Here is a 25,831-nt window from a genome sequence, read left to right on the forward strand (position 1 = left end):
GTCGGGTGGCGGCAGTGGGCGGTGAAACTGCTCCGGTGATCTCCCTGCCTGGGTTGGGGGCTACCAGCGCGGCAGGGAAGCGGGCTGAGAGCGGAAGTGGAAAGCGCAGGTAGGGGGCGGGAGGCAGGGCGAAGGCCGGGAACGCAGGCAGGGAACGGCTGGGGTCAGGGCCCGGGTCCAGGGAGGAGGCACTGGGCTAAGGAAGGGGGTTCCGGGCCAGAGATGCGTAGCCCGGCAGGCCTCGGTGCACCGTTGCAGAACGACGACGGCGGCATGTGCGAGGGTCCGTCCCGCATCTCGGGGCCCATCCCCCCAGACCCTACGCTCTGTCCTGACTACTACCGGCGGCCGGCCTCGGGTGAGTTGTGGGGTGCCGCAGCCTGGCGAAGCCCGAGCAAGGATCGGGTCCAGCTCCACATTAAGCTCCGCACTCCGCCCTGTCTGGCCTCTCAGCCCAAGGGCGCCTTGAGGGAAACGCGCTGAAGTTGCACCTGCTGACCCCGGAACCCGACCTAGACGCCACCCCTCCCCGCGGCCCCCGCATCCGTCCCGGAGCCCGAGAAATCCTGGAGCGTGGCCGGCGCGGCGTGGGTGACGTGCTGCTGCAGCTCAGGGGTATCTCCCTAGGCCCAGGGGCCTCTCCCAAGAGTAAGTTCTGGGCAGAAGGGGCAGAGAGGCGAATCTTAAATCAAAGCTGAGATCAAAAGCAGCTGTTTCTCCTTCCCCGAGGAGGGCTCAGGCTTTACCTCTCTGAGTGTCAGTTTCCCCAACTATAAAAGGAAGGGGAAATGCACTCCTTCCTCACTGTAGAGGACTAAACGAGGTATCCCCCAGAAAACCCATAGCTCAGCTTCATGAATTCATGCATCAATGAAAGGCTGTTTGTTGAGTGTCTACTGTGCACCAGGCCCTATAGCTGGGGAAACAAGGTTGGAGAAGAGCATCATCAAATCAAGGTGAGAGACGATAAACAAGTGACGTGGTGAATATGATATGCAAGATGATTAATGGTATACTTCGCAATAAGAAATGTAGAAAATCATCAGGAATAAAAGAAGATAATTACTGTGCGAGGAAGGGAACAAGGTGATGAGGTGGACTTAGGTGGAGATGTCAGGGGGATCTTTCTGTGGGAGGCAGGGTGTGGGCCTGTGTGTCCATCTACTGTTGTCAGTTGGATTGCATGGGCTGTATGTAGGACAGAGCTTGGCAACATCTTTTCCGCAGGGAAGGACCCTAAAGACCATGAGAAGGAGAACCTGAGGCGGATCAGGGAGATCCAGAGGCGCTTCCGGGAGCAGGAGCACAGCCGGGAACAGGGCCAACCCAGGCCCCTGAAGGCTCTGTGGCGCTCACCCAAGTATGACAAAGTGGAGTCCCGTGTCAAGGCCCAGCTGCAGGTATCTTCCTCAGGGAGACAGCAGTATTGCTCATCTTTTTGGTCAACAGGCAGTTATACTCTGATCTGAGTCATGAGGAGGGAGGAAAACCGCAGGGAACTAAGGTAACAGGGGACTAAGAGTTAGCTGGTTCTGCTGCAGAGTGGGGCTGGGGGGTTTCCTCAGGAGTGATGATGGCTGGGTGATTCTGAGGGGCAAGTAGGAATTAGGTCAGGGGAGGATGGAGGAGAACATTCTATAGAGATGGAACCTCACGGATAGGAGTCCAAAGACCAGAAGGAGTGTGGGCAGTGGGGATGCTGTGTTCAATTCACTGTGAGGGAAGACGAGCATGAGGTTAGGCCAAGAAGTCAGCTGGACCCACATCATAAAGGGCCACATAATCCACTTCTTACCTTTATTTCTAAGGACAACGGGAAGAGCAGGAGCAGGGCTGTGCGTGGTGGTAGGATTCTGTTTTGGGTAGATAGTGGCACCACTTCTTTATCCATGGGTCAGAGAAGGAGAGGCAGGATTGAGAGAAAAGACAATAAGGTCATATGTGGATGTGTTGAAGTGGAAGCATTTGTGGGACTCCCAGGGAGTGGGAATGTATCCAGGAAGCAGATGGAGAATCAGGTCTGCATCTCAGGAGTGAGACCCAGGAGTTATTGAGGATCAGGCTGAGGATGATGAGACCAGGGAAGTGACCCTGGATTTGAGGGCTTGGAGACCAGCCGTTGGTGACCTTGGTGGGGGCAGAGCCAGAAAGATTGGCTAGGAAGGAAAGAAAAAGAGAATGGTGGCTGAAGCCAGGACTGAGGTAGAAGGAGGGGTATTTGTTTTCTTAAAGATGTGAGAAACACACGTTTAAATGCTGATGAGGAGAAGTACTCCTTCAAGAGGAAGGAGGCCCAGGCCCAGAGAACTGGTAATACAGAATGATCCTGAAAGGCAGCAGGGGCAAAGGCTTGGTCTTATGGCTTGAAACCCTGACCTCAGCCTGACTGACCCCTCTGCTATGCCTTGGCCTCCAGGAGCCCGGGCCTGCCTCTGGGACAGAACCTGCCCACTTCCTGCGGGCACATTCCCGTTGTGGCCCTGGGCTCCCACCGCCCCGTGTCCCCAGTCCCCGGCTAACCCCACCAGGTCCCAATGCTAAGGTGAGAGGATGTGTGGGGGCTGGGAGGTGGGGCAGGGATCCCGGGGATGTTCAAGGACACAACACAGTGTTGTCTGCTTCATCATGCTTGCCAGGTCCTGCAGGGCCCAGGCCCGAGTGTGGACTTCATTACCCACAATGCTCGCACTGCCAAGAGGGCCCCCCGGCGGCATTCTCGCTCGCTGCAAGTCCTGGCACAGGTGTTGGAGCAGCAGCGGCAAGCCCAGGAGAACTACAATGCCACACAGAAGGGTCACGTGCCCCATTAGTAGGTCCTACTGCCCAACACCCCGGGTAAGGGGCATGTATGGTGGGTGGGAGCCAACATCTGCCCTGGGATCATCAACCCTGAGTCTGTACATCGCAGCTTATTGGAGCGCAGGGATCTGTGGCGACGGGAGGCTGAGGCCCGTCAGCACAGCCAGCCGGACCCGGCCATGCCCCCTGGCCACACTCGCATGCCTGAGAACCAGCGGCTGGAGACACTGAGCAACCTCCTCCAGAGTAAGTATGTGGGCAAAGGAAGCTGGATGGGGAACCCACTGGGGACCATGCACCCCTGCCCAGCACTTACTTTTCCTGGGGTCCATGTAGGTCAGAGCCAGCTGCTGCGTGAGCTGGTGCTGCTGCCTGCTGGGGCAGATTCACTGAGGGCCCAGAGCCATCGTGCTGAGCTGGACCGGAAGCTGGTGCAGGTAGAGGAGGCCATCAAGATCTTTTCCCGCCCCAAGGTCTTTGTGAAGATGGATGCCTGAGCCCTTTTATGGGGATAGTGACGGGGGTCTCACTGACAATTGCTACATGGTTGCACAGGGCAGCATTGGGCCCCACGAGTGGCGTTTGCAGACAGGAGCAGTGGGGCGGGCAGTATCCCCAGAGCGCTCTTCCCTGCCACTAGTGGCTGTGGAAGGGCCATCCCAGCCTCTTTGTCAAAATTAAACCTTTTGTACACAGTGGGATTTGTTTCCTTAATAGCTTCTCTTACCCTAGAAATAACAAGCCTGGTGTCCCTCCTGCTTGACTACAGGAGGGTTTCAGTGCTGCCGTTATCACTGCTTCACTCCTGCCTCATGTCCGGGGCAGAAGGCAAGATTGTGGGATCAGGGAGATGGCTAGGGCTGGGAAACAGAAGAACCATAACTGCGTTTGTAGAAAACCTTTAATGTTCCCCAGACTGACAGGGCCCCATGAACAAGCTAAAAACCCCCACTGGGGAAGTCCCTGCCATGTCCCAGCAGCCTGGACGGGCAAGGTGCCGCATCCTTGCCTGTCAGAGGCTGAAGCCACTACCATCTCCTCGAATACTACTCCCCCAGCCAGAGTTGGCCTGCTCCTGATCATCCAGGGAGGGCAGAGAGCTGCGGGCACCAGGAAGTAGGCGGCTCGGGCGCAGGTCCCAGCATGGAGGCCCCTGAGACAGCCCATTGGAACAGGGAGGCTGGCGGTTCTCAATAATCAGATCACTGCTGTCATCGTCGCTATCAGGCTCAGCAGGCCCAGGCCCAGCAGAAGGAGGCCCTGTCAGACGCCCAGAGGCCGCACGCACCACATTATTGCGCTGATTGGCTGGCTTGACAGTGACAATGAGGTTGTGGCTGTTTGCGATCATCATGTCCGTCACTTGGTCCAGGGTCTTCCCAGCTACCTCGATGCCATTGACCTCGAGGATCTCATCACTGACTGCCAGCAGCCCTGTACTCTCAGCCAGGCCCCCTCGTACCAGGCGGGAGATGAAGATGCCTGGAACCCGTTCCAGGCCCTGGGGAGCTACGCGCACACTCATCCCATCTCGGATATAGAAACCCAGGGGGCGGTCAGAACCATGCTTATGCAGCCGCACCCGTCGATGGGTCTCAGGCAGTAGGTCCACATCTATGACTGAAGAAACCTGGCGAAAATCTTGTGGCAGGCTGATTAGCAGGGGTGGCCGGGTGCGCAGGGGTGCCACTGGCCGAAGTAGGAGCCCTTTCTTGCGCCGCTGCAGAGAGTTGGAGGCAAAGGCCAGGCCACTGGAATCAGCTTCTGCTGCAGGAGAGGGGGGCGCTGAGATCAGAGACCTTGCTTTCCCATTTGGGCCCTTTTCCATCAGGCCCAGGCCTGAGGAAGGGGGCACGGTAGCTATTTCCTGCCACTTGGAGGTCAGGCCAAGGGCAGGGACTGCAGAGGGTGAAGCCTGGGCACCCTGGGCATGGACTAACCCTTGCAGACCTGCCCTGTCACCCTACCCCACAGAGGCTGCCCACTGTACCCCATCCTCCTCACCCCGCTTCTGCACTAGCAGGCGCAGCGGCGGGGGCCCACTGGCCAGGGCCCGGTGCAGGCTGTCGTCGTTGGTGAGAGGCAGTAGGTCGCCATGAGCATCGGTATAGCCAAGTAGCACGTCCAGGCCCGGGATCTGGTGTACCGCACGCAGCAACCGAGAGAACTCTTGGAAGCCGCTCACCGAAGCGCGGGGCAGAGCGAAGCGTCGGAACTCGGCATCAAACTGGAGGGAGGGGGTGAGAGGGGTAGGAGAAAAGGAGGGGTTAGAATGGAGTCCGTGCCCTTTCTCACCACAGGTCCGAAGGTGGCAGGGGTGAGAAAGGGCTTCACAACAGTTACAGCCTTTCACCCTGTACAAGGGACGCTGTCCAAGGTCTTTTCCCTGCCCTCCAGGTACCCAGGCCACAGAGGGACTCTAGAGATCGGCAGTAGGAGGAAGGAGGATGGATGGGGGAAAGCGAGAAGAAAAGCCGGAGAATGGGACGTGGAGGATAGAGGAGAGAAAAAGGTGGTGGGGACCAAGGAGCCAGGAAGGGGAGAATGAGGGAATTGGAAGCGCCTAGGGCCGGGGCCGGAGCCGGGGCTGGAGGGGCCCTTACTTTGCTCTTCACCTCGACGATGCTGTCGGGACTGCGTGCCGGAGTCCTCTGCGGCCTGGCCATGGCGGGGCCGGGCGGGCTGGGGACGATGCCCCAGGCGGCCCGCCGAGGCGCAGGTGCACAGTCCTGCCGGCCGGCCCGCGCCGCCCCGCCCCTGGCGGTAGCACTCGCCCCGCCCTCCTATCCGGACCGTGACGTAAAGGGGGCAGCGACGGTGAGTGGAACGCGGAGTCCACGTTTCCTAGGTAACGGAGGTAGGGGTGGAGGAGTCTTTGCGTCCTCTTACGTCATTACGCTACAGTCCGCGCGTCCCGGGTGTCTGGGGGAGGGGCTTGGCCAATCCGAGGGGAATGAGGGAAGTGATACTTATTGAATGCTGTGTACTTTTATTTCCACTGGCCTAACAAGACTGCGCATTTTGTAGATGAGGAAACTGAGTTACAACAAATGCTTGCTGAACTCCTTGGGGTCACAGGCGTTGAAGTGGCTTCGAGCCACTCGTCGGACCACCCTTGGCTGCAGCCTCAGGCCCCAGATCCCTCCCTCTCCATCCCAGCCAGCCCTTGGCCCCTTCCTGCCCCTGCCACAGGAGTCTTGAAGAACGGCCCAAAGGACGGGCCGCTGCTTGGAGAGATGCTCGGGTGAGCGTAAGCATGACAGCATCCAGTTGAACCAGCAGGAGTCTGCACACAAGTTCCCTAACAGGACACGCTTGTGCGCACGCGCGGGCACGCTCATGGGCGGGGCCTCAACTTCAGGTCCCGCCCAGCCGTCTCGCGCTTCCTCTTCCGAGGAGAGGCGGGGCCGCGGCGCCCGCGGGAAACGCGGGCGGGAGGTGCTCGCCTGGCTAGAGCGGCGGGAATGGCAGGCCTGGGGAGCCTGGTCCTGCGACCCTGGATTCGAGAGCTGGTCCTAGGGTCAGAGGCACTCTCAAGACCGCGGGCGGGGCAGCTGCTCAAGGTGAGACCCACCCCCCCCCAACCCTTCTCAGGGCCCGGAGACCAGGGCTGGGCCCCAGGGCAGTGGGTTTGACGCCGGGGGCCGCCGTCAGGTACTGCAGGAGGCCGAGGCTCCGGGCCCGTCCCGCGCCCCTGACACGTCTGACGGGGCCGCGCTGCTTGTGTCCGACGGGACTCACAGTATCCGATGTCTGGTGACGCGGGAGGCCTTGAACGCCTCAGACTGGTGAGAGAGGCTCCGCGGAGCCGGGGAAGGTTGGAGCCCGAGGTGGGCGGGTCGCAGGTGGGCGGGGCTGTGTTCAGGCGAGCGCGAAGGTGAGCCTCGTGCCGGCTGCAGGGAGGAGAAGGAGTTCGGCTTTCAAGGGGCGGAAGGCCGGCTACTGCTGCTGCAGGACTGCGGGGTCCGCGTCCAAGTCGCCGAGGGAGGCGCGGTGAGTGGTGAGGCCGGCTTCGGTGGGTTACTGGGCCTGACTTCCTTACAACTCCTGAGACCTGGTCCCTGAACTCACCCCCTGCAGTCCGCGGAGTTCTACCTCCAGGTGGACCGCTTCAGCCTGCTGCCCACGGAGCAGCCCCGGGAACGGGTGACGGATTGGTAAGTGATGCCTCCACCCTCCCTCTGTACTCCCCAGCCTGGCCTGGCTAGCGTTGACATAGGTCTTGTGGGTTTGAGGACTTGGGCCCCTAGTTACATTGACTGCCACCACTACTCTTTCCCAGCAACCAGGACCCGGATGTGCGGAAAAAGCTCTATGACTGCTTGGAGTGAGTTTGGGGTTGGGCTCTTGGGTCAGGTGTGGCTCGGTCAGGGGGTGACAAATCTGTGTAGATAGGTTTCAGGCTTGTTCCTCAGGCCTGTGTCTTTTGTTTCTCTAGGGAGCACCTTTCAGAGTCCACCTCTCTGAGTGCAGGTACTTATAGGGGTCGGCTAGGTGCCCTAACTCCCTGTAGAATGGTCGCTCCAGACTTCACTCCTCTGCTTCCTTAATAAGCCCTTCTCCGCCCCCCACCCCACCCCCCTTCCTCCTCTTTGAGCTTCAGCCCATCCCCTGGTCCCCTGTCCCTAGGTCTTTCACTCTCCCAACTTCTGGATGAGGTAGAGGAGGACCAGGAGCATCGGGGGGCGCTAGTGCGCCTGGCTGAGAGCTGTCTGATGCTGGCAGGCCCCCACACAGCACCCCCACTCACCCGCTGGGCTGCCTCACGCGGCAGAGCCACGGTCAGTCTGGGGCTTCTCTTGGGAAATGTCGGGGTGGGGCGTTGGGCAAGGGTCAAACTGAATGTTCTCATTCCACAGGGAGAAGCTGTGTGCACTGTCCCCAGCCTATGGCTGCACATCTCTGACAATGACCAGCGAATCCTGAGCTCTCTGGGCCCAGGTCAGAGGGCACAGGGTAAGGAGGACCGGAGAGGTCAAGAGGGGAGCGCCTGTGTGCCTAGTGCCCACAGGGCTGATAAGCCTCCCCTGATCTGACCCCCAGGCCCTGAGCTACCCCCACCACACCCAGCTCTGCAGGACCTGTCTCTGGCTCTGCTCTCCTCTCCTCCTTCCTCACCCAGTTTCTCAGGTAAGGTGGTGCTCAGGCCACATGTTCTTGCTGCTATCAGGTGCCTGGGCTGCACAGGATGCTGTGAAAGGGTGCACAGCTGGGTGGGGGGTGGACACCGTCCCTGCAGGCCTGTGCTCATAGATCATGCAGCGGGTCTGAGCTGAGAGGACTGTGCTCATGGTGAGTCCCCCTCCTCCTCAGGAACCCCTGCCTTTCCCAGCCACATGCTGTCGGAGGAACGTGGTGCCAGCATCAGCCTTCTTCCTGCCCTGTCCTCGGCTGCTCCAGACCCAGCGCAGAAGGGCAGCTCCCAGCCCCCTTCAGCCATCTGCTCAGCCCGTGGCTCCCTGGCCCCCAGTTCCCCACACCCCAGCCGCGTACCCAACTCCCCATCCCTGAGCTGCACTCCAAGTCTGTCACCCCTTGGCCATGTCCCCAGTCTACACCAGGCCCATGGAACCAGCGCCCAGAGACCTAGCCTGGAGTTCAAGGAGCTAGGGTTACCCCCAAAGACCTGGCAGCACTCTCCAAGGACAAGAACCACCAAGGGAGCCCTGGAGTCCAGCCCTGTCTGGGTGAGCATAGCACCTCCTACATCTGGATGGTAGAATGGTAGAGCTGGGCTGGGGATAGCTGTGGATGAGGTTAGGGGCCTTTTTGGCCCCTCTCCAGACACCATACCCCTTTCAGGACCCCCCAAAGAGGCATCGTGATGGTTCTGCCTTCCAGTATGAGTACGAGCCACCATGCCCCTCCCTGTGTGCCCAGGTCCAAGCTGCCAGGTGAGTGCCTGGGGCTGCCCCCACGCTCTTGGTTACCCGTCCCAGTCTCCACTGACCTACAACCATGGTTCTCTTCCCAGGCTCCCTCCCCAGCTCGTGGCCTGGGCCTTGCACTTTCTGATGGAGCCACAGCCAGAGGCTGAACTACCCCAGGTGTGAGGAGTCATGTGAGCACACATGCACAGGCCCATGCCTGGGGGTGGAATACACAGTGCTCCACACCAGCTTTCTTTAAGTTTTTTAATAAAATAATCTCATGCGGCAGGAAAGGAGAAGGTCAGGGGTTGGGGCCGCCGCCTCTTTGGTCTGTGGCTGGGGAGGGTGGGCTCCACTCAGGGCCGGAGGGCTCTGTAGACTGTGGGGGTAGAGGCTGGGCTCCAAGGCCAGATCCTGCATAGGGAGAGAGAGGAAGAGTCAGGACTGGACTGAGTAGTCCTGCCACCCTCCCAGCTGGCCCCAGCCCCTTCTCACCTATACTTGGAGATGGAGGTGCCTCAAGCTTTGGCCTGCGCTTGAGGACAGGGGAGCGCTGCAGCCGCAAGGGCCGTTCTGAGGAATACAGAAAGACTTGGGGGGGGTTGCTAAGGGCTTGCTATCTGTCCTCAACTCCCCCCACCACACACACACACACACACACACACACACTTGCCTTCAGAGCCTCCCCCTTCCCCTGTATCCTCCCACCCCAGGCAGGGGTTGCTCTTGTGGAGGTGGAGCCAGGGCTAGTAGGAAGGGCTTCTCATACCCTTGCTCCTGGACCCTGGCTCCCTGATTTCTCAACTCCTCACACCACTGGTGGCCCCCTCCGAGGACCAGAGCCACGAAGGGATCCCACCCTCCCCCATCTCCTCCTGCACTCAAGCACACATGGAGGTGTCTCCCCTCACCAACAGGGGCCTGGAGCTGGTCCTCATGCACAGACACTGCTCGTCGCCCTGCTGAGCGAGGCCTCGGCCTCAGCTGGCCATCTGGGGGAGGCCAGGGTATCAGGGTGTGGTCCCAACAGCTGCCCCCATTCCAGCCCTTGCCTCCCACCTTCAGGGTCCCCAGAGGAGCTGAGTTCCCAGCAGGGACTCCTCCAGTCCCGAGCCCAGTACTGGGTGGGGGCCAGGGTACCTGCTTACCTTCGTTCCTGGAACCTAAGCAAGGATCCTCTGGGAGGCCCAGGCTGTCTGGGGAGGGGCTGGCTCTTCGGGGACTTGGGCTGGGACAAGGGGAGGGGGGGCCCGGGCCATCCTGTTGACCCCAGCCACGGCCCCTGAGCTCTGCATTCAGCTGCTGCCCCAGTGTCTTCCAGGTGGCAGACTCAGGCCCCTGGCCCCCTGGACCAGATCTGCATGAAGGGTCTGCAAGGAGAAGGGTGTCAGCCAAGACCTGGGCCAGGCTTTGGAGGTGAACCTGACCAGTGGTGTGATCCCCCCCCAGCCTGTCCCTGCATGTCTCCCAACATACACAGTGGCCCTCACTCACCAGCAGACACAGAGTGGGTGCGGGACTTGATCGAGATGGGAGGGGCCTCTGTGGAACTGTCCATAATGTCACCTGCAAAGGCAGGGCTGGGGGCTTAGGCTTGGTGAGGGGAAGACAAACATGGCTTCTCCCACTCCTCCCTCAGGGAGAGCAAACCCCGTGGGGACTATCCTCCTCCCCCAAAATGTACTGCCCTAGCCCAGGGTCCCGCTTACCATCTGAGCCAGCCTTTTTGATCTCTCCATCTTTGCTCTGTGGGAAATAGGGAAGTCAAGCTTGGTCCTGTGCCACCCTCATGCTAGCCTTGTCCTTTTAATCATTCTTGTTATAACCACCACTAAATGCCCACCGTGGGCTGTGCAAGAACATGGCAAACCCAGTCCTGGTCCTCTTGGAGCTCCGTCTGTGATGGTGGACAGTTAACACACAGAAACATGTGCAAGCACAGACACAAAGTAATTTCTTAATTCTGTGATTTACTTTTTATGCCTCAATGTTTCTAAATTCAAACTGAGTTTCACTTCATATGTGTTTCTTATTTTCCTGAAAAGTTATTAAAGGGACAGTCCATAGGGTGATGATTCTTGTTAGGAACTGTGACCAGAGTGGCATTAGCAGGGTGGCCATGGAACAGTCAAGGAAGGCCCACAGGGAAATACAGGGATGGATGAAGAGGGACCTGGTGTAGCCAGCCATGGGTGGTCATGAAAGGCTGGAAGTTCCAGACAGAGGAACCTGGGTAGAGGCTCTGAGATGAAAGCAGTGACCAGGGCTGAGACCACCATCAGGCCTTGAGGCAGCAGGATTAGGAGTCAGGGCAGGGTCTCAAGAGGAAGCCCTAGGGACTTCCTAGGTTGCATAGTGGTTAGGAATTCACCTGCCAATGCAGGGGACATGGGTTTGATCCCTGCCCCAGGAAGATACCACATGCCGTGGAGCAACTAAGCCCGTGTGCTGCAACTACTGAAGCCCGTGCACCTAGAGCCCCTGCCCTGCAAGAAGAGAAGCCACCGCAATGAGGAGCCCGCACACCACAATGAAGAGTAGCCCCTGCTCTCCGCAAGCAGAGAAAGACCGTGTGCAGCAACAAAGACCCAAACCCAGCCAATAAATAAATAAATACATTTAAAACAAAAAAAAAGAGGGAGCCCCTGGAGGATTTGCTGTTGCAAATGCAGATGACAAAGCTGGATTTCTGTTAGATGTGCAGAGAAAGGACCCTCCCGCTTCAACAAGGAGATATCAGTGGCCTGGGTCAGGGCAGAAGCCAAGAGGGAAGAAAGGTTGACTCTGATGACTTGTGGGGAGGGGGAAGAATCAACAGACCTGTCTGTGTGTCCTGAGTTTCCTCCTGGTCACATAAATCACCCACATAAAACAAGCCACGTGTCACCTGCCTCCTCACTTCCCACGTGTGCCCCTTCCCAACTCACTTGCTTCCTCTTGCCTTCGGCACTCCCGCTGCCCCTGCTCACGCCGATCCTCTGCAGCATCACTTGTACTCGCTGTTCAAAGGACGGGGCCAGCTCAGTGTCTCCCCGCTCCAGGGGCCGCCGCTGGGGACAGAGATACCCAAGTGGGGAGAGAGCCCACTGCCTTCACCGTTCCAGCAGAGCCCTCGCTCCCTGTCACCAGGCCTCACCTTGTCAGCTCTGGCAACCAGTGTTGTCTCCTCCTCCTCAGCAGGTAGCAGTATCATGGAGTAGGCCTTGCTTTCCCGAGTGTATCGAGGCCGACTCCTGCGAGTAGGGTCAGGGCTGCTGGTGCCCCCCTCAGCCCCACCAGGCTCCTCACCACGGCCAGGACGGGCCGGTGGCCGAAGCAAGTCCCCAAGTGTGGTTTTTCGAGAGCGGGGAGCTGCCCCAGGGCTGGTCTCTAGATCAGGCCGTGACCCACGTGTTGAACGAGGCTTCTTGAAGGCAAAGAGGGTGCCCAGCTTCTTTCGAAGTGTACGGGGGACAGGGGTGCTACCCCCCTCAGCTGCCAGGTCCTCCTCGGGGGCCCAGCTGTGGGGACAGCCAGCAGTGAGTGGGAAAGCCCGTGGAGCAACCCACCCTTCTCCCACCCCTTGCAGTTGCCCCTACTCACAGGCGATCCTGATGGATCAGCCTTTTGGAGAAGAATTCCTCCACACCCTCGTCCACGCGGGCACTGAGCCCATTCCCTTCCTGTGGCAGGGCCGGGGGCACCTGAGGAACACCACAGGGTTAAGGCTCCAGGCTGAGTGCAACCATGACTTCTCTCCACCTTCCTTGTCTAACAGCAGGGTCTGTGCAACTCCAGGACCTGGGACCTGCGGTGACCCTGTGGGGCTGCTGACACGAGCTCTCCCACAGTCTAGCTGGTGGGCAGAGATGCAAGTTTCACGTACCCCCCTCGCCTGTAGTTGGCCCTGGACATACATAGCTCACACCCATTCTTGTCCCACAGGGTATCCTAAACACCCTGAACCACCTGATCACCAGTGGGCTAGAACCCACGCACCCCCTGGGTTGCACGTTCCCACTTGCCACCCCCTCTGCTCCAAACAGTTCCCTGCAATACCCTCCACCCCCACCCCACCCGGTCTGCTGCCGGCTCAGCGGCGCCTGCTGCTGCGTCAGACCCTCTGGGGGTGCCTCAAGCAGGCTCCTCCCCGCCTTCGGCCCTGTGCCCACTGCCCGCGCCAGTACCCAGCCCACACATACACCCGCGCCGACGTGCAGTAGACACAGGATTGTCCCCACAGCCAGGGGGCCCAGCATCTTTCAGTATCCCTGGGAGAGGGAGGATAAGACAGACATCCCCTCTCGCACATCCACGCATGCAGCGGCCAACCTGAGGCAGAGTCCTACACCCAGGCGCTCCCCCAACGAAATCCACACACTCGTGACCCCACATGAGCCTGGCCTGAGGTGGGGGATGGCTAGAAAGAAGCCAGAACTCGGCTGTATGACCGGGTGGTCTTGGGCCCCCACTACCCACCTCCCTGCCCACCATCACTCATAAGAGAACAGGCCACTCGCGACCCCCAATTCCATGCGCTCTGGAGTGGGGGGAGGGCGCTCACCTGGGGGCCCCCGGGCGGCGGACGGTGGTGGTGTTGGCGCCGCGGCCGCGGCCGGGCCCGGGTCGGATGGCGCAGGGGCTGCCCGGCGGGTGGCAGGTCCATGCGAGGCAACGGGCCGGCGGGGGGCCCAGGGGCGGCGGGGCTCGGAGAGCCACGAGCCGATGGCCCCGCCTGCGGCTCTGCATCTTCCCCCGGAGCCGCCAGCTTGAGCTCCGGCTCTGGTTCCTCAGCAGCACCTGAGGGGAGAGCACCAGAAGCGCACCGAGCGCCAAGCCCGGGGAGGTGGTGGCGGCGGCGCTAGGGCGGCGGGGGACCCGCCCAGGGCGCGGGGAGGGGCCCGGCTACGCCGCCGCCCGCCCCCCCGCCCGCCCCTCCCCCGCTGCCGCTGTCCGTGGTGCTGAGCGCGGCCCCGAGCGGCGCGCGGCTCCGCAGCGCCGCCAAGCATGCGCATGCTGGGGGTAGGGCAGGGGACGAAGAGAGGGGAGGTAACAAGGGGAGAGGAGACCGTGTCGAATGCTCAGGTCCCACCCTCTGCTAAATGACCACAGCAGATCCCAACTTTGTAGGTTGCACGGGGGGCCTGGCCTGGCCCACTCAAGGGTCAGGGATTTCCGAGGACAGGACTGAATGTATGTGTCCAGGTGTCCATGTCTAACGGAACTTCAGCCTAGCCTCTTCCCTGGAGCCCTGACTTACTGTGAGTGGAGAGGACCAGGTGAAGACAGTGGCTGGATTCAGGCCATTTCTGTGGAGGACTGTCATCCTGGTGGGGAGGGCGCAAACTCAGCCTGGGGTGGGGGAAACTGCCTCCCCACCTTCCACACGCCAGAACAAGATGGGAAGATCTAGGGTTCTAAGCCCAGAGTTCTAGGACCACCTACCTTCTGTTCCTCTTCATCCTCCTTTACCTTCTCCTCCTCAGGGAAGAAAAGACCTTCCAATTCCCCGGGCCCCAAGGGGCTGGGCTTGCTTCCATCTAGCGGCCGTATGACAGGGGGCATTGCTTCTGTTGCCTGTTGAGCCAGACTCTCCACCTGCAATACCAGGCACCCCAAAGATGGGCCCGCAGGGCCTCAGCCGCAGTCCTATCAGTGCTAAGGGAACCCTGAAATACCCCTGGGCTACATGAACACAGAAGACATTACAGAACCCCTGCAAGGCAGTGGCCAGGTGTGTGTGTGCGCGTGCGCGCGCGTCTGTGTGTAAGCACGCAGTTCCTGCTCACCAGCCGATCCCGGGCTGCACTCAGACCTGCCACAGCCTGAGCCACAATGCTCTCTGCCAAGGTCCCTGTGACTGACAGGCGCATGTCCCTGATAGCAACAGAGGGCAAGGGTTAGTGCGCTGTCTCTACCCAGCCCCGCCCAACCCAGCCCAGCCCAACCCTATCCAGCCTACCTGAGCCTAGTGAAGGCATCTTGCAGCAGGTGCTCTGGGAGCAGCTCTGGGAGACCTCTTGAACCTCCCAAGACCCCCTCTAACTGCTCCCTCCATCTGGGTCCCTGCAGCATCTGCGGGCAGAGGCTCCTTGTTGTGTCCAGTGTGGCCTGAGTGAAGTCCTGGGCAAAGGTCAGAGCACAGTGACGGTGTGGCTGGGGCCCAGACTGATTGGCTCCAACCCCCATAGAACATTGACTCAGGAGATCACAGTCAAGCCTACGGATGGGGGTCAAGCCTGCATACGGAGGTGGGGCTAGGGCAAGGGCACCATCTTACCTGAATATCCCGGCGGCAGACCTCGCCCACCTGTCCCAGAAGGCCCTCCAGCTTCTGCCGCAGCTGCCATTGGTGGCTTGGGGAGCTCCCAGCCTCATATAGAATAGGGAGAATCTGGAGGCCAAGGAGGAAAAGGAGTTGCAAGTTGACACCCGACTAAGAGGGGAAGGGTCCTTGTAGTGGGAGGGGGTGCTCACACTGAGAGAGAAGTTGGCGTTCTGGATGGCATCCTCGGCCTGGTGCACGGCAGCTTCACCCTGGGGCCCAGCCCCACAGCCCAGCAGTTCTACATGCTCCTGCACTGACTGACAAAGTTCATTTACTTCCTGGAGGGCAAGAGGAATCCATTTCAGTCTGGTCCCCTCCTGTCCCCTGACTGCCTCCTTCCCAAGGTCTCCAACAGGGTGAGTGACATCCTGAAGCTGATACCATCAGGACAGCCACTTAGGAACCCTATTCAAGGAGGGAGAACAGTGTCTCCTTCGGTTCATTGCAGGGACTTTATATATACTTCCTAAGTGTTCAGGATAGGAAGGAAAAGAGCTGTTAGTCATGTCAGTGTTTTAGAAGCTCAGTCTGTTCATCCAGCTAGAGGACAGATTGTGGGATGGAGAGAAATGGGAGTGAGGAGCCAGTGAGGTAGGGCCAGGAGGGAGAAGAGGATAGTTGGGTTGGGAGTAAGGAGTGATGTGTTCGAGAATTGGTCAAGAGGCAGAAGAACCAAGGAGGTCTGTGGGGGCTTCAATGTGGCCAAGAGAGCTCTGTCCACAGCATTTGGTGGGTGTGGTCACCAGTGAGATTGGGCTCCAGAGTAGAGAGAAGAGTTTTGTGGAAGATGATGAGATCACTTGAGGACAAAGAACGTGAAACCCCTGCAGGGTGTCTGGGTCACGATGCCTGGGCCCTGCAGCTTGGGAGAGAAGTGGGATTTGGGAACGGATGGATGGGGAACATCTCACCAAGGCAAGGTAGTAGAGGGAGATGAAGCGAGAAAAAGGGTTGCTGGGTTTGACCACAACAAAGGTCAGTGGAGAGGGGAAGGAAGCCCTGTGAATGGGAAGTCACAGGTGGGGCTACAATTGGGGATGGGAAGAATTGATTGAAGATTTTAAAATACCTCATTAACAGGGAAGCCTATTTAAATGCTTTAAGGGAATTCCCTGTGGTCCAGTGGTTAGGATTCCACACTTCCACTGCAGGGGGCCCAGGGTCAACCCCTGGTCAGGGAACTAAGATCCTGCAAGTTGCAAGGAGCAGCCAAGAAAAAGAAATTAAAAATGCTTTTAAACCTAGAGTTTGTCATAGAGTGAAGTAAGTCAGAAAGACAAAAACAAATATCATATATTTATGCATATATATGGAATCTAGAAAAATGGTACTGATGAACCTACTTGCAGGGCAGGAAAAGAGATGTAGATGTAGAGAATGGACTTGTGGACACAGGGTGGGAAGGGGAAGGGAAATGTACTGAGAGAGTAGCATTGACATATATATACCACCAAGTGTAAAATAGATGGCTAGTGGGAAGCTGCTGCAGAGCACAGGGAGCTCAGTTCGGTGCTGTGTGATGACCTAGAGAGGTGGGATGGGATGAAGGCTCAAGAGGGAGGGGCTATATGTATGCATACAGCTGATTCACTTTGTTCTACAGCAGAAACTCACACATTTTAAAGCAATTATATTCCAATTAGAAAAAATTTTTAATGCTTTAAAAAGGCAGCTAGGAGTGTTATTTGGGGGCGCTATTTCAAGAGCCGTTGGCTCCTCTCCAGATCAAGGAGACAGGGGACTTGTTTGGGATAGCAGGATTCAGGCACCCTGGCCCCAGGAAAGTCAGATCCTGGGACTCATGGAGGCTCTCAGCTGCCACAGCTCTCTCCATCCCCTACCTTCTGTGTGTGCTCAAGGTTGAGGGAGGGGACTCTGACCTGTTCAGAAGGGTCTGACCCCAGACCTAGTGGCTTCGGGCGGGAGGTGCAGTCAGTAGAGGCGTGGTCTGCACGGTTGTTCCTCAAGAGACAGGCTTGGATCTGGGCACAAGAGATACTGAGAAGTGCTGGGGGGCGGGGCCACGGCACAGAGCAGGGCAGGGGAAGAGAGGGAACCCCCACCTGATGCACCGCACGTGCTGTCAGTTCAGGGCGGCTGCGCTGCGCCTGGGCCACATCGTTCAGTGGCAGAGGCATGGCCTTCAGGCTGCGGTTCTGCTCCAGGGCCTGTGCCACGTCCAGCAGGCCCAGAGCAGACGTGTGGTTCCGGTCCCAGACCACAGACCTGGGCCATGCCAGGCTTCAGTCGGGGGTGGAGCTCTGAAAGGCTCCACCCAACCCCACTGGCCTTTCCATTCGTCTGGAGCACACCTGTCCTCCACTTTCTCGGCTTCATTCAGCCCTGCCCCTCAGCTCAGTAAGCCCCTGCATACACGTCCTCCTCCCACATGGATTCCACCCCCGACCCCGCCCACCGGAGCCTCGTGTTGACTCGAAGCGCCTTGGCCAGCATCTTGGCGCCAGTGTCCCCCATGGCGTTGCCGCTGATATCCAGGGCTGTCAGGTTAGGATTGGTGCCCAGGGCCCGGAGCAGGACGCCGGCGCCCGACTTCAGCCTCGACTCAGCCACGGACAGAGACTGCAAGGGCTGAGGTTAAGAGAAAGCCCTCTGTGGTTGGAGTCAGGGGTCAGCAAGGAGGGTAGGTCACAGGGTCTCAGGGAGCAGGAGTAAGAAGGGGTCACAGGACAGGGGTCCATTGCCTGAGGATCCCGCATGGTCCCGTCAACTCACACAGTCGTCATCCTGCATGAGCTGAACAATCCGGTGCAGGACGTCGTCCAGGGTCTCCCTGCGGGCAGGGGCAGAGGTTGGCGGGAGACCCGGGTGGTGGGGTGCTGTTGGGAGGCCCAAGAGTAGGATGGGGGCTCACTTGCACCGGACGTTGAAGTTCCTTCCAAGCGCCACGTGTCGCAGGGACCGACTCCTCCCTATGGCCAGCACCAGAGTCACCATGTCCGAGCCGAAGCCTGGGGGTGGCTCGAGTCACGCACAAGGCGAGGCTGCGGGCATGGGAGGGGTGGGAATTTGGTGGATGGTGGGAGGATGGGTTTCTGGGCGGCCTCACCGTTATCCGCCAGATCCAGGGAGCTCACTGCGCCAGCATCGCACACTAAGTCTTGTATCACCTGAGCGCCCGCCGAGCGCAGCTGAAGGTGGAAGGTGGAAGGCGGAACACGCTCAGGCCAACAAACCACAGGTGGGTGGGATCAGGCGCCCAACGGCCCAGCGCTCCCGCTGGCAGCCCCAGCCCCGCGGCCAACGCGCGGGCCCACTGCCCGCTCGCCTGTCCGGGCCAGGCGCTCACCTCACAAGCGCTGAGGTCCAGGTGCAGGTCGTCCATGTGCGTGTTGAGCGCGAGGCCTTCCAGAAGCGCCCTGGGAGGGGATGTCACGGGGGGTGGCGGGAGCTGGGAACAGGGGCCCCAGAGCGCGAATAGCATGAAGGAAGGGCCAGGATGCCGGGGAGGTCATGGGTGCCCTACGAGCGGGCTGAGGTGCCAGAGGCCAGGCCTGGGTGGGGGCCGCGGGGGCGTGGCCGTGGGCAGGGACACTGACCTGAGCGCGTCGGGCGGCAGCTTGCAGCCCGCCAGGCAAAGGTGCCTAAGCGTCCCGGCGCGGCTGAGGAAGAGTTGCAGCGCGTCGGGCGCAGCCCGGGACTTCCTGGGTGGGGGAGCCGGAGGAGTGGGCTTCCTGGCGCAGGGAGGCGGCTCCCGGCAGAGTCCCACCCCACCTCCGCCCCGCCCCCCTTACGTGCGGGAGAAGACGTTCCTTGAAGCGTCGAGGTGGGTGAGGCTGGCGCAGCAGCCGCGGGACAGCGCTGCGAAGAGCTGTGGGCGGAGGGCGTGGGCTACGCTGGCTGGAGGACAGAGCCCCTCCCCGCCCCGCCCTGCAGTCGACCCCTGGGTCCCAGGCCCGGCCAGCCCTACAGATCATCCCCCCACTGACCACCCCCTCACAGTGTCCAGGGCGGTGTCAGTGCCTGCGAGATTCAGGAACGTCAGAACATTAGGACGGCTCAGGAAACTATAGAGGCCCTGGTGGGAGGATGGAGATGGGAGGGAGGGATTCAGGGATCATCCCACCAAAAGCTTCCTGACACCCCACTGCCTGCGGCGCCCCCAATCACCGCCCTAAGGACAGCCACTCACCCCATTGTCCTCCGAGGCCCCCAGTGCTCCGGGGTTCCCAGAAAGGTCCAAGTGGGTCAGGGCAGAGTCAAAGGCTGCATTGGAAGCCAGCGCCCGGCCCAGAGCCCTCATTCCTGGCGGTGGAGGAGGGGGCTCACAATCAGGCTGCCCCACCTCCCACCTCCCAGCTCCACCTCCCCCACCCCCGCCTCGGCCCACCTACCTCGAGGCGTCAACCCAGTCTGCGCTAGGCTGAGTCTCCTGAGGGCTCCAGGACGATGCTCTAGATGTCTGCTGAGTGCAGCCACGCCTGCGGGATGGGGGCAGCAGCCATGTGAGTCTCACCTCCTCCAGTGCGAGCCCCCGGGGGTCCCTCAGGCTCTGCCATACCTCGGTCATCCAGCAGGTTCCCCGCCAGGCTGAGCTCCCGCAGCCCAGAGCTTGTGTGCCCCGCCAGTGCCTGGGCCAGTCGCCGGACAAAGTCTCTGGGGACCAGACCCCAGGTGTGAGGAGGCTCTGACCCTGGATTCCCAGCTCCTCCCCACGCCTCTAGTCTCTCCATCCCAAGCCGCTGGACTCCCTTCCCCAATCCCTACCCTGTCCCCCCTACCCCCTCAGGCCACAGGTCTCCAGCACCAGCTCTTCCAGGTGGGATGACTGACTCATCATGTGCAGAATCTGTTCCGAGACCTCAAGGCTCTGAGAACCAGAGTGGGGGGTGGGGCTCAGGGGGCTGCACCTGCGCCCTCCACCACGCGCTGCCCCCCCACCCCCCATCCTCTCACCAGCTTCATGTCCATGCAGGAGAGGCACCGGAACCACAGGTTGTAGGACAGGGCGGCCACACTCAAGGCCAGGTCCCTGGGTGGAAGAAGGAGTAGGAGCAGAGCTCAGGGCCCTCCAGCCAGATCCTAGGCCCAGCATCCCCCTCCATGGAGAGGCTAAGGCCGAGGAACGTGGGTCATAGAACCTTCCTCTCTTCACGGCCCTGGCAGGCCACTCACCGACTTCCCAGATGGCTGAAGTCTCCTAGGCTGAAATGGCGGCAGCCCTGACGATGGTAGATGGTGTCCACGTCCTGGATGGGAAGAAGTATCTCCAACTTGCTTGGGACCACAAGGAGTAGGGAGGGACTCAAAGCACATGGGGGATCAGATGTCTCCAGAGCCCCCAGAGAGGGCCCTACTCTCACCCACTGAATCTCTTCTCGGAAAGGGAAGCCATTGTAGTCACACAGAGCCTCGTATGTCTCCGAGAAGCCACCTGGGTTGGTGCCAGGGGTGTGATGGGGCAGCGGTGGGGGAAGAGATAGACAAAAAGAGATGCAGGAAGATCAGCCCCAAGTTGGTTAGTGGCTGTGCCTTGAGTGGCTCTGTTCAGTTTGTGAGACCTCCAAATCCAGGGGTCAGGGTTCGGGGGGTGCAGGAGGGGGTAGGCTGGAAGCCCTGTGTGGCTCCACCTTGGCACTTACCGCATGGGCTGCTAGATGAGGTGGCCTCTGAGGGGCTGTTTGTCTCCAGCCGAGCCAGCATGGACTGGGGTGTGGGCCTCCGGAATAGCTTCCTGAGGAGGGGATGAAGGAGAAGGGGACAGAGGGCTTCTAGCCCCTGGGGGTGAGGCCGCCCACAGTGTCATCCAGAGCGCCCCTCACTGCCCTCCTTCCCCGCCAGCCCCCTCAGTTGCTGGGCCTCACCCAAGGGTCGAGCGAGGGAAGACCTTCCTGATGGCAGCAGCGATGTGCTGGGCTAGCTGCTCCAGGGCAGCCACACCAGGAAACTCCAGGACCAGTTCAGGCAGGGACTCCAACTCAAAGGTGACCTGGGTGGGGGGTGGGGGCCGGGCTCTGTGTGGGGGCCAGGTGTGGGGGAGGGGAAGACCAGACGGCAGGCCCTGGTGGGGCTACTAGAGGTCTCACCTGAGGGGGTGTCTCCTGCAGCGCCATGGCCTGGACCTCCAGGTAGCTGAACGTGCAGTCCACCTACGGAGCACCTGGGTCAGCCTGGGCCAAGGCCTGAGCCCCACCCTCCGGGGAGCCCAGTCCTTTGTGCAGCCTGGATCTCAGAGATGGACCTGCCTAGACTCCAGTCCTGCCGGCTGCCAGGAGCCCAGTGTTGTTGGAAGGGTGGAGCCCACAAGGACAAGATGGACAACACCACAGATGCAGCCCTCATCCAGGAAGCTGCTGGAGGGCAAGGGGGTGGCGGCCAGGCCCTGGGACTCACCCTCAGGGGAAGGCAGGTGTGGAGTAGGTAGGCTCTCCATCGGAGCAGTGCCTGAGGAGAGAGAGTGTCTGACACCCTGGGCAGGGCAAGAGGCTCTTTCTGCCTGGTTCCCAGTGGCCCTCCCAGGCTCTGCCCCCACCATACCAGGATAAGACCTTGCTCAGCACCCTCTCGCTCTGGCAGCCAGGTTTTCAGCAGCAGCTCTGCCTCCTTGGGCCACAGGAACCTGGTGATCTCGCCTGTGGAAGGGCAGCCTGCTGGACAACTGGTCCTCCCATGGAGGTCAATTCATGCCCACGGTCTGTGCCGGGCTGGGGGGCCTGGGCTCATCTATGCGCCAGGGAGGAAGGAGTGGAACGGATCCGGGCCGCCAAGCCCTCCCAAGGAGCAGAGGGAACCGCTTGCCGGGTGCCACGAGGCGCTGGGTGGGCCTGGTTCTGGGGCCGCACTGCGTCCTCCCAGCCAAGTAGGCTGGAAGAGGGGCCAGTGCTTACCTCGCAGCTCGCAGGATATGCCGTCGGGGGTCTGGGCCATGCGGCCGGCCGAGCGGCCGGGTGGCCCAAGGAGCTCCGAAGAGAAAAGGTAGCGGCGGGTGAGCACAGGAAGCCTGGGGCCCCGGCCCGCACTGCAGCCACCTGCTCCTCCTGCAGCGGAAGGTACGCGCCGCTTCCTGCCAGGCCGCCCCCGGCCCGACTCCTCCCCGCCCGGCCGCCGCGGGCAGGGAGATGTCGCGCGGGTACGACGGTGTAGGAAGGGGGCAGATTGCCCAGCTGCCCTCCCGCGCCGTCGCTCAGGAGCTACTCCGTTAGGGCCGACCTGGGGAGGGAGGGGGGAGGTGTGGGAGGGTGTCGCTTGTCGCGTGCCTCTTTTGCTTCCTAGCCCCCCTACTTCCACCCTGCACCACAGTCCCTGCCGCGAGCACCAGGGGGCGCTGCCCGCTCGGGGATCTCTGCGGCCCGCCTCGATCCGTCCCCTCCAAAGCGCAGCACGGGAGGTGGACAGCAGGCAGGACGCAAGAGAGGCATCCGTTGAGAAAGGAGCATCGGATCCCTCCTAACCTGTAGGAGCCTATCTGCTGCTCCTAATCTGGAGTCCCTCACCCCGTCGGAGAGACACCAACTGTTGAAAGGATGCAAAAAACACCAGATGACCTTCTCTGAGGCAGAGGTTCCTTAGCTTTCATCGGGTTCAGGCTGGGTCAGGGCCAGAAGGTGGGCGTGTATAATCAGGAGGCAGCCCCAAGGGCTGCAGGGAGCGGCGGAGTGACTCATGAGCAAAGGCAGTGTATGTGGGGCTCCTCTCATGTCTGCATTCTCCTTGAGCTGGAGAGTTTGGGGAGGAGGGACCACTAGGAGAGAAGGAAGCTACTTGTCTTCAGGGTTAGGAGGCCGTCAGAACGTCATGGGATGCATACAGGAGCATGATGCCCTATAAAAAACTAGGGATGTAGATTCTGCAGGGTTCACAGGAGGGGATTCAATTTTTTTTCTTCCATTACAATCTAATTAAACTCCATTTATGAGATAAGGAACAGCCCTCTGCCCTGCCCACAGTTTCGCCAGGCAGAGTTAAAATAACCTGAGAGGAGGTGAGAGACACTGGGCAGAGTCCCTTGGTCTCTTTCCCATCTCCAGCTACCCCTCCTCACCTTGAGGCCTGGAGACAGTGGGAACATTGTCCAGTATCTGACCACCATCATCCCCCCAAAAATTTCATCTCCTTTTGCTGAGGTCCACCAAAGACTAGGACAAAGAGGAAAGTAGAAACTGAATAGTAACAACTTGGAGGAAGCCACCTCCCCTAAAGCAATAGGCCCAGGTGTGATAGCCCAGGGCCGACAGGGCAGGACTCAGCTGGAAAGGGTGCCAAGTTCCTGCCAACAGAGGCAAGAGGAAATCCTGCTCTGTTGGCCTCCCAATTTCAAAGGAGAGAGTTAGGGTTAAGACTCTTACAAGATCACACAGAACCCACCAACTGCTTCTAGGGTGCGAGCTCAGCGGCTCTCACACACAGTAATGGCCAAGTGGTCAAGAATGAAGGTTCTGAAGGCATGCTGCCTGAATTCAAGTCCTGACTCCACCTCTTATTGGCTGTTTGACACTGAGTAGGTCAATCTTTCTGGGCTTCCAGTTCCTGTTTTGTAAGCTGGAGCTATGAAATTACCTCGAAGTGTAAGGATTAAGTGTTTAGAGAGGTGCTCACAACAGTGTCTGGGAACTCAGTGAACACTCACATTTGCCAAGACTTACTGTGGCAAACTTAAGACTCCAGAAGGATAGAAAACCCCCCCTCACTGCAATTTTTCTTTTTAGAATGACAAGGAGAAATACAAGAGGGAATGAGTGCCAAAAGATCTGAGCTACTCCCAGGTGGGTGTCTTGAGACCAACAGCCACACATGGTGGCATCAGTCCCTGTCTAGTGAGTGCTATGGGAACAGGCAGGGGGGGCTGCGGAGGAGGAAACCAGGATCAGCCTGCAGATTAGGACAGGGGTACCAGACTGGCCACACATCTCTATAACTGCTGGCTGTCAGGGTGACAGTGACAAACATAACTGCTATCAGAGACTAAGTGAACACATGGGACTCAGCTCCCACAAGTGCGTGACTCATGAGAGGGAGAGAGGCCTTCAACTTGTTCAAGACTGTCTCTGTGTTCTAGACAGCACGACACTCCGTGGGCGCTCAAGAAATGCTAAAAGCTCATAATGAGGAATAAGCCCTGCCTGCTCCAGCAGCACAGGATGACAGACCAGGCTGTAGCTCCCAGAACTGCCATGAGGCTCCTGTCAAAAATTCTCTGGTATGGAGTAATAGTGTGAAGGTTTTTATATTTAATGGAGTCACGCAGGATATATCATGGGGCTATGCCAATGGGGGAATCCCCTTCCAGCGTTCGCCTCATCAGAATGTCATTTTTCTTGCCCCCTCCCCAACCAAAACCAATCTACTTATATAAACAATTTGAAGTACACAATTAGAATAGAAAAGCTATGTTGAAGATACAGATAAACTGCTTGCTGTTCTATGAAGAGATTTTCTATTATACTTAAAAAAATTTTTTTCCTGGGGGGGGTGGTAGGAGGTTGGTGCCGCACAACTTGCAAGATATTAGTTCCCTGACCAGGGACTGAAACCACGCTCCCTGCAGTGGAAGCACAGAGTCCCAACCACTGGGCCACCATGGAACCATGGAAGTCCCTATACTTAAAAATTTTAAAAAGCTTTGTGGCCACTGAAACAACTCTGGTAGGGGGTACTCTGGTCCCTGGTTGGCAGTGGGGGTTAGACCATGCATAAAATACAGACCAAATGCCCTGACAGCCTCAGGCCACTAACACTCAGTCCAAGTTGCTGACTGCCTGGTTGATAGTCCTGAGGCACCAAATGATACAGATTTTTGTGAGCTCTGACTGCACAGACGCCACAAACCAGCCAAAGGCTTCACACATCTTGTTGTCTGTCACTTACTTTTTTTAAAAAATTAATTAAATTTATTGGCTGCATTGGGTCCTCGTTGCTGCACACAGGCTTTCTCTAGTCGATGAGAGCGGGGGCTACTCTCCATTGTGATGCACGGGCTCCTCATTGAGTGGCTTCTTTTGTTGTGGAGCATGGGCTCTAGGCGTGTGGGCTTCAACAGCTGCAGCACACGGGCTCAACAGCTGCGACACACGGGCTCAGCAGTTGCGGCTCACGAGCTCCAGAGCACAGGCTCAACAGTTGTGGCACGCGGGCTCTGTCACTTACTTTTCACTGAAAACTGGTTAGTTGGAATTTTGGTTAAAAAACCCTGTAATTATCTTGAGATAATAAAAGCTATTTATGACAAACCCATAGCCAATATAATACTCAATGGTGAAAAGCTGAAAGCCTTCCCACTAAAATCTGGAACAAGACAAGGATGCCCACTCTAACCTCTTCTATTCAACACAGTATTGGAAGTCCTAGCCACAGCAGTCAAGAAAAAGAAATAAAAGGTATCCAAATTGAAAGGGAAGAGGTAAAAGAATATGATATAAAAATCATTATATGCAGATTATATTATACTATATATAGAAAACCCTAAAGATTCCACACAAAAACTACCAGAACCGGTATCAGAAAGGGAATGTAAAAAAACACCTTTTGAAATTGCAACCCCAAAAATAAAATACTTAGGAATAAACCTCACCAAGGAGCTGAAAGACTTACAGGCTGAGAACTATAAAACATTAAGAAAGGAAACAAGATGATTCAAAGAAATGGAAAGATACCCCATGCTCTTGGATTGGAAGAATAGTGTTAAAATGGCCATACTACCCAAAGCAATTTACAGTTTTAATGTGATCCCTATCAAGTTACCCATGACATCTTCCACAGAACTAGAACAAATAATCTTAAAATTCATGTGGAACCATAAAAGACCCAGAATTGCCAAAGCAATCCTGAAGAAAAAGAACAAAGCAGGAGGCATAACCCTCCTAGACTCAGACAATATTACAAAGCTACAGTAATCAAAAAT

General features: G+C 58.6%; 4 protein-coding genes across 7 annotated transcripts; 2 read left to right on the top strand and 2 right to left on the bottom strand.

Annotated features, from left to right (window-relative positions):
* The first annotated feature begins 12 nt into the window (after positions 1-12).
* On the top strand, positions 13-3,701 carry ENKD1 (enkurin domain containing 1). Its single transcript, XM_057711893.1, has 7 exons — positions 13-358; positions 454-648; positions 1,228-1,400; positions 2,417-2,542; positions 2,637-2,809; positions 2,909-3,045; positions 3,136-3,701. The coding sequence occupies exons 1-7, from the start codon at positions 223-225 to the stop codon at positions 3,294-3,296; spliced, it is 1,101 nt and encodes a 366-aa protein (XP_057567876.1). The 5' UTR covers positions 13-222; the 3' UTR covers positions 3,297-3,701.
* On the bottom strand, positions 3,692-5,758 carry PARD6A (par-6 family cell polarity regulator alpha). Its single transcript, XM_057711894.1, has 3 exons — positions 5,403-5,758; positions 4,804-5,026; positions 3,692-4,563 (listed from the first exon to the last, which is right to left on the bottom strand). Exons 1-3 carry the CDS (start codon positions 5,463-5,465, stop codon positions 3,812-3,814), a joined length of 1,038 nt encoding a protein of 345 aa, XP_057567877.1. The 5' UTR covers positions 5,466-5,758; the 3' UTR covers positions 3,692-3,811.
* A 375-nt stretch (positions 5,759-6,133) lies between these two features.
* ACD (ACD shelterin complex subunit and telomerase recruitment factor) lies at positions 6,134-8,915 on the top strand. 3 transcript variants are annotated; one of them, XM_057711891.1, is made up of 12 exons: positions 6,134-6,362; positions 6,454-6,587; positions 6,699-6,792; positions 6,880-6,956; positions 7,082-7,126; positions 7,238-7,272; positions 7,429-7,580; positions 7,659-7,740; positions 7,843-7,929; positions 8,113-8,486; positions 8,602-8,693; positions 8,774-8,915. In XM_057711891.1, the coding sequence occupies exons 1-12, from the start codon at positions 6,264-6,266 to the stop codon at positions 8,850-8,852; spliced, it is 1,350 nt and encodes a 449-aa protein (XP_057567874.1). In that variant the 5' UTR covers positions 6,134-6,263; the 3' UTR covers positions 8,853-8,915. The 3 variants fall into 3 exon arrangements, with proteins under 3 accessions (XP_057567874.1, XP_057567875.1, XP_057567873.1); XM_057711890.1 differs by having other exon boundaries at positions 6,197-6,362; positions 7,659-7,755; XM_057711892.1 differs by lacking the exons at positions 6,454-6,587; positions 6,699-6,792 and having other exon boundaries at positions 7,659-7,755.
* CARMIL2 (capping protein regulator and myosin 1 linker 2) lies at positions 8,901-21,898 on the bottom strand. 2 transcript variants are annotated; one of them, XM_057711895.1, is made up of 39 exons: positions 21,822-21,898; positions 21,472-21,566; positions 21,328-21,378; positions 21,021-21,083; positions 20,799-20,923; positions 20,577-20,668; positions 20,298-20,368; positions 20,110-20,183; positions 19,891-19,966; positions 19,716-19,804; positions 19,496-19,590; positions 19,329-19,415; positions 19,127-19,239; positions 18,935-19,012; positions 18,729-18,805; positions 18,534-18,638; positions 18,284-18,353; positions 18,044-18,125; positions 17,849-17,945; positions 17,710-17,767; positions 17,393-17,565; positions 17,040-17,202; positions 16,857-16,958; positions 15,126-15,254; positions 14,929-15,042; positions 14,611-14,771; positions 14,438-14,525; positions 14,094-14,246; positions 13,909-13,975; positions 13,213-13,448; positions 12,252-12,352; positions 11,806-12,169; positions 11,597-11,719; positions 10,379-10,415; positions 10,164-10,235; positions 9,818-10,039; positions 9,581-9,661; positions 9,165-9,242; positions 8,901-9,083 (listed from the first exon to the last, which is right to left on the bottom strand). In XM_057711895.1, exons 1-39 carry the CDS (start codon positions 21,859-21,861, stop codon positions 8,971-8,973), a joined length of 4,215 nt encoding a protein of 1,404 aa, XP_057567878.1. In that variant the 5' UTR covers positions 21,862-21,898; the 3' UTR covers positions 8,901-8,970. The 2 variants fall into 2 exon arrangements, with proteins under 2 accessions (XP_057567878.1, XP_057567879.1); XM_057711896.1 differs by lacking the exon at positions 9,581-9,661.
* Between the last annotated feature and the right edge of the window lie 3,933 nt (positions 21,899-25,831).

Source organism: Hippopotamus amphibius, chromosome 16 (genome assembly GCF_030028045.1).
Source record: "Hippopotamus amphibius kiboko isolate mHipAmp2 chromosome 16, mHipAmp2.hap2, whole genome shotgun sequence".
Classification (NCBI taxonomy): domain Eukaryota; kingdom Metazoa; phylum Chordata; class Mammalia; order Artiodactyla; family Hippopotamidae; genus Hippopotamus; species Hippopotamus amphibius.